Raw genomic sequence first — 12,268 nt, 5'->3', positions numbered from 1 at the left:
TTTCATTTATTCATGTAATGAATGCTTTTAAGTAAAGGAATCCAGTAGCATATTTAATACAAAGCTAATTAAAACTGTCCAGTTAGTATAACATTCTGGTTATATATAACAGTGTGTAGGGTGCATTTGTAATAATTTCTGTTTTCACTTACTGCTTCAGTTCCTGAGTCACATTCTTTACTTTGAGTTGCCAGTGGGTCCAAGAGTAGAGAATGAAGATTTTTTGCGGTAAAAGAAATTGTCATGTAGGTCTGTCATAATTGGCTGTGTGGGGTACACATGCTGTGTCCTACATCTTTAGACCAATCTGGCCCTTGTAAAATAGCATATTCTACAATACATTCACATGTTTGCTGTCAGTGTGGCCATACATTATCTTGATGCTGACAGCTATTTACAATGGCAGTTCACTGTGATTCACTCTTGGCAAAAACATGGTTAATTTTATAAACACATCTAGTCTTAAACTAAGAATGTTCAAACAGATTGTTCAGTGGTGATGTACTTTAAATAACCTGGCTCTGGCAAATTCCATCACAAATCATGTAGTCAAATGTTCAATTTAGAACTCAGGGGGTATTCATAATTACATTTTTGAAACATGTCCCTGTGATATCCAAACCACAACTAGAATAACTAATGCTAAACAGCTTAACTTAGTGTAATGTTACAGATGAGCTTTTCATTAGTGTGATATGTTGTAATATTAGGTTGTGATGGAAACGCGCACTCCATCCCAGTAGCAGCAGGCTCTACTGAGCATGTTCCTGAGGGAAGTGCACACTTCATACAGTTGTGAGCTCTACTGAGCATGCTCCGGATAGAAGTGCACACTTCATGCCGTTGTGGCATAGTCTACTAAGCATGCTCCTGTTGCTGTGCTGTTTCCTGTTGCTTGATGACACGTTGTGCCTCCTGTTGCATCTTCTCCAGCTTCTCCAGTGTGACGGACTTCAGGGGTAACAGCCTGGGTTTACACAGAACCATGGTGGGAACGTCCTCCATTGACAGCTGACCTGCATGGGTGAACTTAATGTCAACATGAGGGTCTCTTACATTCCGATTTTCTTACTGAACTCGAACCGTAGCGGTGCAGTGTTTGAGAATGTCTAGTGGAGGCAAGTTCAAAACATAAAATGAGACCAGGGGAGTAACCCCTCTAGAATGACAAAACAACAAACAAGTTAAGTAGTATTCATTTGAGTGTACGTAATAAAACTGGCCCGTAAATACGAAGAGAATAAACAATAACTACAACTTCAATAACAGGAGTTTCCTTAAGGGCTATTAAAAAAATCAATTTAACGTATCTTATACCTTGTTTGGGTAAAACCTCTTTGAACACCGTCTTGACTTCAGGCATGGTGCGTTCTCTAAAAGCCTTTAATATCAAAAGGAGAACGATGATTTTACATCAAAACCATCGTTGTTACATCCTAAAGACTAGCAACACGATCTTGATCGCATTAATAACGTAAGAAACGTTACCTAGCTAGCCAGTGCCAAGACTAAACAGCGTAGCTAGTACAGCTAGCTAAACACAACATGTAGTTCCATTTGCGTGACGTCTTTCGCACTTTTCACAACCGAGTAGAAGTCTACATTGCCATATACGAAGTAGCTAAGTTTTCTGTTTCTCCTGCCGGGTTTACCTTAATCCCCTTCGGATACGCAGCGGCGAGCGTCTTCCTTCTACTGTGGAGTACGGCTCCGCGCTGGGGCCGACACACCCCTTCTGCCACCTAGCGACCATCGGCGGAGCACGTGCGCGCGCACGACAGGCGCGAGCCAAATGGCGCCACGAGCTCTGCGGGCTGGTGACGTCAAAACGTGCTTACCTACGAGCGCGTGCATGTGAGAGACTTGACTGTCGTGACAATTGCGTAATGCTGCCTGCGGTTTTCACTGTAGTGCTTCCGTTACGTAGCAACCAATAATCCATAACAAACAATAATCAATTTGTAGAGAAATGTACTGAATCATATTGGAATATTGTATTTTCTGCCATGTTGCTCGAGCTGCGTGACAAAATCCTCGACTCTGATTGGTCCTCGTCTGTATCTGACGGATTTTTGGCGTAATAAACCGCTTCTGAGCGCGCGTCATTGAGGGTCTCGCGAAGGCCGCAGTAAGGGCACGCGGAGCTCCCCTGTAATCGCCCGAACGAGAAGCGGGACATCCGCAGTCTTCACATGCATTTGGGACTGGGCTAGACGCTGACTAAAGTTTAATATGACTAAAGTTTAATATTACTCAGTTAAACAGCAGTCTTGCTGTTTCTGCAAACGGCCTCGCGAAAACAAAGGAAGTGTAACTAGAGTCTGACAACTTTTTTAAGTAGAAAAGATCAAGTTCAAATAAATAAAAAAATTTAAAAAGTCAGGGTAGTATACATTTCCAGAAAAACCAGGACGTGTCATCAGCTGTGCTAGCAAAGTGCTTTTTTTATTCAGCAATTTAGTTAGTCTTTTTGGTATAGAATCACACACGAGCTGGGTGTCACATCTGTGAATTCAAATGCGTAGAAGAATAAAATAAGTGATTTTGTAATAAAGCATCACATGTATGGTGGTCTATAGCTGCTTATCAGATATGTTAACCCTTTTCAGTGGTGATGGTCTTGATTGAGCAGAGTATGTTTACCTTTAAAACAATTTTTAGGAAGAGTAAAAAATTTTTGATTGTCATCTTTTCTCCTGTTAACAATAGCATGAGGCCACAGCCATGTTGATGCTTGCAGTGTCTTAGATGCTTTCCATTCCTACAGTATTCTTCAGCAGACCATTAGAGAGGCAAAGACGTTTGTTTGTTTGTCAATGGTACATTTTCTGCAATAACCCCAAAATATTTCAGCACTAGGTACATCCGAATCAAACAGTTAATTTCGAATTTTGAATATAAATGACCAGAAACCTCTCATCCTAAAACGGGACCAGAATATTGGGGTCAAGTCAGTTTTCGCAACATAACATTGGTCAAATATCACATACTTCGTGTTCTAGAGAAGGTCCAAAGTAATTCAAATAGTTTTCTATAGAACTCCAGAAGCACTTTGCTTGCTCAGCTGATGAAGGACCTCTGTCCAAAATTGTTTCTTTAGAAACCTTGTGTACTACACTTAAACATATGCACGTAAAGATGTGGAGGTATTTGACTGAAATAAAGATTTAATAAAAATCTTTATATAAAGTCCGTAAAACCAAAGATAAAAGATAAAAGAACAATACAGTTTCTTAGATCTAAAAGAGTAACTTAAGATGGATTGAAGAGATAGGTTTTCAGTTTCGATCTGAATATATCCACTGAGCACGGGTAGGCAGTAAAGGGATACGCGTTACATAATCAGGATACAAGAAAGGTCCACTGCTACTGTTACAGAAATGGCAGTAATTAGTTTACTGGCATATCTTAAATGATGGTGATTACTAGCAGGTTTACATTACAACTTAACAAGGACAACTTACAAGGACTCCTCTTGTCTTTTTTCTTCTGTCCCCTGTTTTAAACGTCCCTGAGTGAAAGATTCCCATGGCTGTCGTATTGTAACAGCATGGAACGTATCCTGTGTTCGTTAAAGGTTTGGTATATGCACCATTCCATGTGTGCGATCTTTTACTTAATTATTTTGCAATTTGTCAGTGGAAATGCACGTGCATTTGTGAGGCGAAATCTATGCATTTCTTTACTTATATTAACGCACACTGCGCAATTTAAATGCTAATGGTTTGATGATCGTGAACATGGTATTTGTTGCTTGTGGATACTATATAGATACTATATGTTTTTAATGCTTAAATAAGATTTATTATCGTGGATACAGTATTTGTTTCATATGACTAAAGTTATATTGATGAAATTTTCTTTTGTTTCGTTGAATATAAACCACAGATTACTTAAATTTAAACAACCAAGCACTGAAGCTTGGGAGAGATACATTCATACATATATGGACAACTTTTACGCATCTGGATAGTTCATGAGTTTGCACGGAGGAAATAGGCCGCAGGAGCTCGTGGGCGCAGCGTATGGACCAGTGTTCCGAAAGGCTTTGGCAGTTAATGGGTTAAAAAGTAGGATAATAAAAAGTATCGTACTTAGATTACGTTACCTTTTTATAGTAATAACTGGATTAGATTACATATACATTTTAATAAATAATTAATAATCTGTAACGGAATACATTTTAAAGTAACCCTCCTAACCTTGCTCAAGAGGTTCTGTGGCAGTTGATTCCAAATTAGACCATTCAAACTAAGAAAAAATATTTTGTGTCTAAGAATTAATCCAGGTGCTATTTCAATATTTTGATTTTCAGTTTTATCGGTAAATATGATAGGATACTTTATATCCGTATACTGCAATGCACTGTTTGAAAGAAAGAAAAAAGATAGAAACTTCGGGCTAATCAGCCTTTAAAAATGTTATTTGAGACAAAACTTAATTCAGCACAGGAGAAGCGGGTAGGTGTACCAGCAGACCGGCTGTCCGTGTGGTCTCGGTCCTCAACCGAGCGGCGTGTCCGAGGTAGGGGAACACCTCGCGGCTCAAGAAGTCTCGTGATACGTCGGTAATGCGTGCGCGTGACGCAATCCGCTGGCAGGGGAGGGGTCGGCTCGAGCTGCAGCAGTGCTAGGAAAGGAGGAGGAAGCGAGGATGGCGGAGCAACACCTCTGAAGGTAAACGAGTCCTATTGCTATTACACGCTTCAGAAATGTCGCTTGGACGGAATATGCTGGACGTGACGGTCACAAAACGTGTCACCCCGCGCGCGCTGGGCGCCTGCGGTCGGTCCGGGACTTGTCTGTGACCAGGGTTTAGAAATGCTCTTTTGTTCAGCCCCGGAATGGCCGCTGTGTGTGTGTGTGTGTGTGTGTGTGTGTGTGTGTGTGTGTGTGTGTGTGTGTGTGTGTGTGTGTGTGTGTGTGTGTGTGAGTGTGTGAGTGTGTGAGAGAAAGGCAGGCACGCACGCACGCACGCGCGCGGCGTGTGTGTGCAGAGAAAGTGTTTTTCTTTTTCTCCACGTATTCCGTAGGCTAGCGAAAAAAAAAATAAGGGAGGGGGGCGGGGGGCGCCTCGAGAAGGCGGCGGAATGCGCCCCGGCTACCCGAGAGCCTCCACCGTAAAACAAAAGAAAGATTTGTCCCCAAAAATGGTCACACCTTTATCGGCTAAGTCGACTCCGGAGCGCGACCACGCACGGAGTCCGGACTGCGCTCTCGCGGCTGTGGGAGACGCGTTTAACGGATGACAGCTGCTCGAGAAGGCCCTGCGAGAAACGGTGGCTTTTGGTCGATTAGCGCCTCCACGCCGGACCATCTTCGACGCGATTAATCCCCGCGGGTCAATACGTTAAAGTGGACACATGCGATTAATCGAGCGGCCGTAATACTAGGACACTTGGCTACGTTTATCTGGCATTTTTCCCCCGTTGTCATCTGTTGCTGGTCCGTTGGCTGTTTTCAAACCAAGCTAATGTTAGCCAGCTCTGGACGAGAGTGGCTAACGTACTAGCGTACAGATGTATTTACACACACATCCTAACTGTAAAACCGAGAAGTAAAATCGTTGTCGTGGTGTCAAGGTAAGAAAATATTAACCACAAATTGTCGCCGCACCTACTGCTAGCTAAGCGCTAGCACAAAATGTAATCTCAATAGTTAACGTTAGCTAGACTGCTAACTAACCGTCAACCAAGGAATAAGGGGCTCTTTAGCTATTTTAACTAGATATATCTCTAGCTATATTCTAATAATTAGCTTGTTACTATATGTTGACTGTGAAAACTGTTTTTCGGTAGCTAGTTATCTTAGATTATGTCTTTCTGAACCTGATGGCTAGTTAGCTGATTTGCTAGCCAGCTGGCAACTCGAAACTCCTTTTTATTTCACAGCTGTAGGTTAGAGTTGGTTGTTTCATTGCAAAGGTACAGGAATCGTTTAGCTAGTTTTTGATGGTCACAAATCTAGATGTCAAAATTGGTAGCATGGTAAATGTGTTCATTTCTAGCAGGGCTCTCTAATGTTAGCAACAATAACCAGAAATCTGATGACAAATCCCTTTTTATGTGGTTATCCGTTATGTGTTTAGTGTTTTGGCTCACCACCCATCTGCGTTTACCGATACAACCTAGTACACCTAACGCTAGCTAGCAGATCATACCTATACGTCACACTGTTAACTATCATGTAATTATCCACACGAGGTGGTGTAGTATTAAGAAGCGTACTAAAGCCTCATCACAGTACTGTCGTGTACCTGGACTGTTAACGTCAATGGGCTGTGTTTTGGTGGACGTAAAATCGCTTTTATTTTGTCATTATTCAGATGCATATCTAGTAGTTGTGTAATGATTCATGCACTGAATCAGTGCACTGATTACAATCACTGATGATACGACTACATTTGCCACAATCCCATTCTCTGAATCCCCTCTGTATTGGCCTGGATTGATCATGCTCTCAGTAAAAGAAGTACCATGGATGTGGTTGCAACAGTCCAGACTTCTAGGTTAAAACAGCTGGTTGTCATGTTGCCAGCCCAGATCAGATGCTGGTTTCAGAGGCCAGGTGTCATGAAAAAGTGCTATTACTCTTGACTAAGTTTGCAAGGAGACTCCATTCAGGAGTGTTACCATCTCCACAGCACCTTTAAAAAAATGCAGGTACTATTTGAGAATGCTTTGCTTTTCCTATAATACTAATCAGTGCACTGACTTGGTGCACAAATCATTACACCACTACTAAACATCAATTTGATTACTGAAAAATAAAAATATTTTGTCACATCTAGCCATTTTAATAAATCAAACATGTTTACAGTCCACTTAAAACTGAGCTGGTCTCGATCTGAGTAACCATTCACTGGAATCTGACGTGTGCGTGAGCCAAGTCGGAGACGTGCTTTGTCAGGCTTTTTCCCCATCCTGGCTCCGTGTGCAGCTCAGACCTGTTGTAGTGGTTTTCCTGCTAGCTAGCAGTGGTGTGTGTGGTGCTCCCTCCAGAGAAAGTCTGGATGGGCAGGCCCGACTTGCAGAAACGATCTGAGATTCATCTGTCATACAGGGCTTGTGTGACAGTGGGCTTAAGAATTCCTGAGGCGAGGAATGTGAAAGATGGTGTGTGTGTGTGTGTGTGTGTGTGTGTGTGTGTGTGTTTCTGCTCGATGGAGATGTAGGATAAGGAACGAGTTATGCAGTTTGACCCCTGCCTCTCTGTGCTGGTCTCCAGGCTTCGCCCACTACTCGCTCGCTCGCTCGCTCGCTCTCTTTGGCTCCGGCTCTTGTTCTTGCTCCCGTACTCTCTCTTAGAGATAACACCTCACCAGTCTCTCGCAATTTCACTTCACTCTGTTCTCTCATCATCTTGAAGCCTTTGTTTAGAGACTCAGTCAGACACGTTTCTTCCCCTCTGCATGTTCAGTATGCATCCAGACTTAAAAGCCTGAGCATACTCTTCCATATATTTTTTGTTAATTTTGGTTCCAGTTAAACTGAATGAGTTATTCTTATTCACACACCTTTTCCAAAATCATATCAGAAAATTATCAGATAAAAACAGGGTTCTTTGGACCCTGGCAAAACTGAAGTAAAAACAAAATTAGTGTTCCACATAGAATTTGGTATAGGCTAGTGTTTAGAAAGGGCACTAAAGTATATTCAGATTACATATTTAAAGTAGTAGACTTTTGGTCATTCTATTGCTCTTTCAATGTTCTGGCGGGTGCTATGTGTCTTTACTATATTCTCGGTGTTAAATGGACCCTAACAGGGTGGGAGCGATGCGCCACATGCTAGCCAGCATTGCTTTCATCACTGGCTGCGTGAGCACTGTTGGGTAAATATGACTCTAAATATTCATGTCATGGTCTGGTTTCAGGTTTTTCTCACTGCTGCCTGCTCCAGTATGTATTTGCTTTGCATGCACACAACGAACATGGTGAAACAGGCTCTAGAATGTCATATTATCAGCATGGCTCCTTCCTGAGAGCTTTGGCTTAATGTTCATTTGCCATGTCTTAACTGGCCCTTTTTCATACCAATCTGTCATGAACTGAATGCTTCACTCCAAAAAAAGCCCCAACCCAACAAGAAAACAATGCTAATGTTGCTTGCGGCGACTGAAAGACATTGGTTGCGCCCGTTAGATTTATGTAAATGAATGTAGGCTAACTGGGCTGCGCTAGCTTATCGTTAGCTACGGCACCGGTTCTGAGGGAAGCTTCTAAGGTTTTCACTAAGACTGGACCCCCCAGGAGTTCCTCATCGTTGTATTGGCCCTGTATGGTCTGATAGTTCTTTATCTTCAGGCTTTAGTTTGTTGGTTGGTTTGTGGTGTTATGCACATAGTGCTGGTGAGCTCTACCTACACCGATGAGTCTTCCAGCAGGACACAGACTATGGGCTCCAAACGATCTAGTTCAGATTTGAGTCTTCAAGCCGATCGTGGTGGTTGGTGCAGTAGACCGACCCCAACTGCATGCCCTGGTTATTCAGCCTTTGACCTTTATGAGCCTGGGTGCATGCCACATGGGTGTTCCAGACGACACTGTCAGCTGAAGAAACCGCACAGAAACTGGGAATTGCTTCGAACAAACGCGCAGGCGCAACATGTTTAGCTGCCTTCCTTTGTGTGTGCTGCCCACTCTTCTTTTCCTTCTTTTTTTGTTGTTCTCCGATCTCAAAGTGAAACTGCACTAAATTCAAATATCGCTGCAGAAGTTGTACCAGCCAGGGTGTGCTGAGACTATTAATAACCCAGCTACTGAAAAACCGTCAAAGTCATCAAACCATTAAATGCTGTGAGCAGTTTAACTTTCAGATATTCTTTTCAGCTCTATGTCAGCGAAGGCCCCGCATGTCTGTGGCCAGTCAGTTAGGGGATTTACCCTTGTCTTCCCTCCGGGTCTCCTCACTCATCCTGTGAGCAGGTAGACGTCCAGTGGTGTGGGGCTCTTCTGTAGCTTAGCAACCACACATGGCACAGGCCTCTTTTTAATGTTTAATTTCAGAGTTTGCTTGTTTGTTTGTTTAAATTTGTTTTTGTTTGCTAATTTGTTTATTAGTTTACAAGCGTCTCCTGCACGTTGTTGCACGTATCGATACACCCGAAGGAAAACATTATGCACTTGACTCGGGTATCTGATTGGACGGTGCGTTGGTTAGCAACAGAAAGGAGGGCGGTGCTCTTGTTTGTAATTACCAGTGAGACTGAAACGAGATGGGCTTAACCCTGATGTCCAACCCTATGGCACACCTCCGCACAGTTGAGCAACGGAGAAGACGACTAAACTGGTCATTCCACATTAGTTTCAGTGTCTGTGTCCTTGTTATAGACACATGGGATGTGAAGGTTTTGGGTTAATCTTGGTTGCCATTGTTGTCTTGTTTCTGCCTAGTGATACAGATCCTGTTTTTAAGGTTTGCACTTAACTGACACATGGACATGAGACAGTACCACATTATTTGATTTTGATTAAATGGGCTCATTGTTTTACTAGCAGCATTTTAGTCGGCTGTCTGTCATTATTGATGTAGTGCCAGTGTTTTTGGGCCAGCCCAGTTTTTGTGCTAGTTTCGTCGTATGTAGCGTCGTCCATCCCCTGAGAGGAGCTCTGTGAATGGCCTTGCACATGCCGTTGCTGCTGCATTTAAAAGGACATGGATCCTTTAGCCATAAAGGTCTCGGGACCTACAGGGAGTCACAAGCTTTGTAGAGCACTCCCAAAGATTATTCACAGCGGTATTAACCTTTCAGTCTCTCTGATCTGGGCTCAGGCTGACCACTCTCTCTCTCACTCACTCACTCACTCACACACACACACACACACACACACACACACACACACACACACACACACACACACGTGTATTTACCACAGGTATGCATAGAGACTGAACAGGGTGACTGAAACAGAATGACACACGTGAGTGAAAAATGACGCACCCGCACAGGTCGTGAGAACTTCACAGCTGTTCAGACCCCCCAGCAGAAGGCACCCGTCCCCTAAACACAGGCACCATGCCACCCCTTCACACAGAGCGGCACCTTTGCTCACGAATGTCCACAAGAGGCATGCCTGTTGCTGTCGTCGTAGATTGTACTAAAGTAGTTTCACCCATGTTTAAAACATGGCCATTAGAACACAACGGGTACTTTAAAGTGCTTGTATGCAGGCTTTTTGTTGGCATCCCAAAATATGCTTATAATGGTCCAGAAGACTCCAGAAAACACTGAGCTCATTGCTGACCCAATAGGAGGAACTTGGCTTCATGTGGGCAGGATATATGAAAGCGCCTTGCCTGCTATCGTGTACATGGGAATAGTCTAACACTTGATCACATGTTGCTTTTAGCACATTTGCTAGCGGTTGCCGTGGAGAGGCATTTCCACTTGCTGAGTGTTTTATGTCTCATTTCTAGCCTTTTAGTACATGGCAAGTTCGGCCTACAGCGTAGTTTTGAATAGTCATGTACCTTTACCTCATACACCACTGCATCAGACCAGGAGTTCTTAACTAATTCTTCTGTTGTTGTTTTTCTTCTAACAGCCAAACCCAAAAGATGCAACCTCTGTGGAGATCTCTGCACGACATCTGTGGAACTCTCTGCGCAACCTCGCTGTGACCCAGCCAGGGCCCGGTGTGTCCTCCAGCCTGGCATGAGGCTCGTCGCCTCCTCGTTTCCCTTTTGGCTCTGTCAAGCTTTGCTGTTCCCCATGGAGTTTTAAAGGCCACTGGGTGCTGCTGTCCGTGCTTCCTTGAGAACGAACCCGCGCGCGCGCACGCACGCACAAACACATAACCACGCACACATGCATACACACACACAAAACAGGTATGTATGAAAGAATTGAAGTATAGCAGCCTGTCTGCCATTTTTAGAGTGGTTTATCGGAGTTATTAACGAGCGGAGCGAGGGAGAGAAAAGAGACAGAGAGGGGGGGAGCGATAGAGAGAGTGAGAGACTCAGGGTCCCATGCTTCGTCGGACCAAAGTGCTTTCACCATGAGCAGTGCTTTAGGCAAAGACAAAGACTGCAAGGAGAAGGAGACCAAAGCCCCCGCCAGCCTGGGCAAGGAGGGCAAGGAGGGCAAAACCAAAGGGAAAGATGCCAAAGACGGGAAGAAGGATGCCAGCAGCGCTCCGCCCGCCGTAGCCTTCTCCGTGGACAACACCATCAAGCGGCCCAACCCGGCGCAGGGCACGCGCAAGAAGTCCAGCAACGCTGAGGTGCTGAAGGAGCTGGCCAAGTGCCGCGAGGAGAACTCCACTCGCATGGACCTGTCCAAGCGCTCCATCCACCTGCTGCCGCCGTCCATCAAGGAGCTGACGCAGCTGACCGAGCTCTACCTGTACAGCAACAAGCTGCAGAGCCTGCCGGCCGAGGTGGGCAGCCTGACGAGCCTGGTGACGCTGGCGCTCAGCGAGAACTCGCTCACCAGCCTGCCTGATGCGCTGGACAGCCTGAAGAAGCTGCGCATGCTGGACCTGCGGCACAACAAGCTGCGGGAGATCCCTGCCGTGGTGTACCGCCTGGCCTCGCTCACCACGCTCTACCTGCGCTTCAACCGCATCACCGCCGTGGAGAAGGACATCTGCAACCTGACCAAGCTCACCATGCTCAGCATCCGCGAGAACAAGATCAAGCAGCTGCCCGCCGAGATCGGTGAGTGAGCCGGAAGCTGCGGCTGGGGGCGGGCGTCCTCGACAGGCTTGCTGGTGGGGGCAGCAGTGCTGTAGAACGCAGTTGAGTGAGTGAGTGAGAAATGCTAGCTGAACTAGGGAGTGTGTGGTGAAGCGGATGGCAAATAGGTGCTTAGGGAAGTGAGTGTGCTCTAGAAACTAGTTGGGTGAGTATGAATACTCTAGAAGCTAATTTGGTAAGTAAGGGTGCTTTGAAAGTCAAATTGGCAACTGAGTAAACGTTAGAAGTTAGATCAGTGAGTGTACACACATTCGGTATGATTGCTGAATAAATATTACTGGTATAGAAATGCAGCATAATGCATTTTTGTGTTTTGGCTAAACAAAACTTTCAGGCTTTTTTTCAAATATAAAAATGCAGAAATTCCAGTACATAAATGTCATCATTCACCTCCTCTCCAAGTAGCTTCTCCCATCACATTTGTACCACCAAAATAACCGAATCAAATCATGGTGAAACTTGAGATTCCTTAATGCGTTGAATCATTTCCTAAAGAATCATAATCGAATTTGATCAAGTAGAAGTTACATTAGCATGAGGTCAGATGTTCGGAGCTCTGAAGCCCCA

General features: G+C 44.4%; 1 protein-coding gene across 5 annotated transcripts in view; it reads left to right on the top strand.

Annotated features, from left to right (window-relative positions):
- Positions 1–4,586: 4,586 nt before the first annotated feature.
- The window catches only part of shoc2 (SHOC2 leucine rich repeat scaffold protein), a 21,461-nt gene continuing 13,779 nt past the window's right edge, over positions 4,587–12,268 (top strand). For 3 of the 5 annotated variants that reach the window (XM_081706494.1, XM_081706492.1, XM_081706495.1), the window contains exons 1-2: positions 4,587–4,676; positions 10,546–11,662. In XM_081706494.1, coding sequence (XP_081562620.1) covers positions 11,002–11,662 — 661 coding nt within the window. In that variant the 5' untranslated portion in view covers positions 4,587–4,676; positions 10,546–11,001. Of the gene's footprint in view, positions 4,677–5,051; positions 5,582–10,545; positions 11,663–12,268 lie in introns of those variants that run through there. The other 2 variants (XM_027015382.3, XM_081706493.1) reach the window with 2 other exon arrangements.

This window comes from Electrophorus electricus, chromosome 23, assembly GCF_041902795.1.
Source record: "Electrophorus electricus isolate QZ-2024a chromosome 23, ASM4190279v1, whole genome shotgun sequence".
Taxonomy (NCBI): Eukaryota; Metazoa; Chordata; class Actinopteri; order Gymnotiformes; family Gymnotidae; genus Electrophorus; species Electrophorus electricus.
This window is presented reverse-complemented; position numbering and strand designations above follow the sequence as displayed.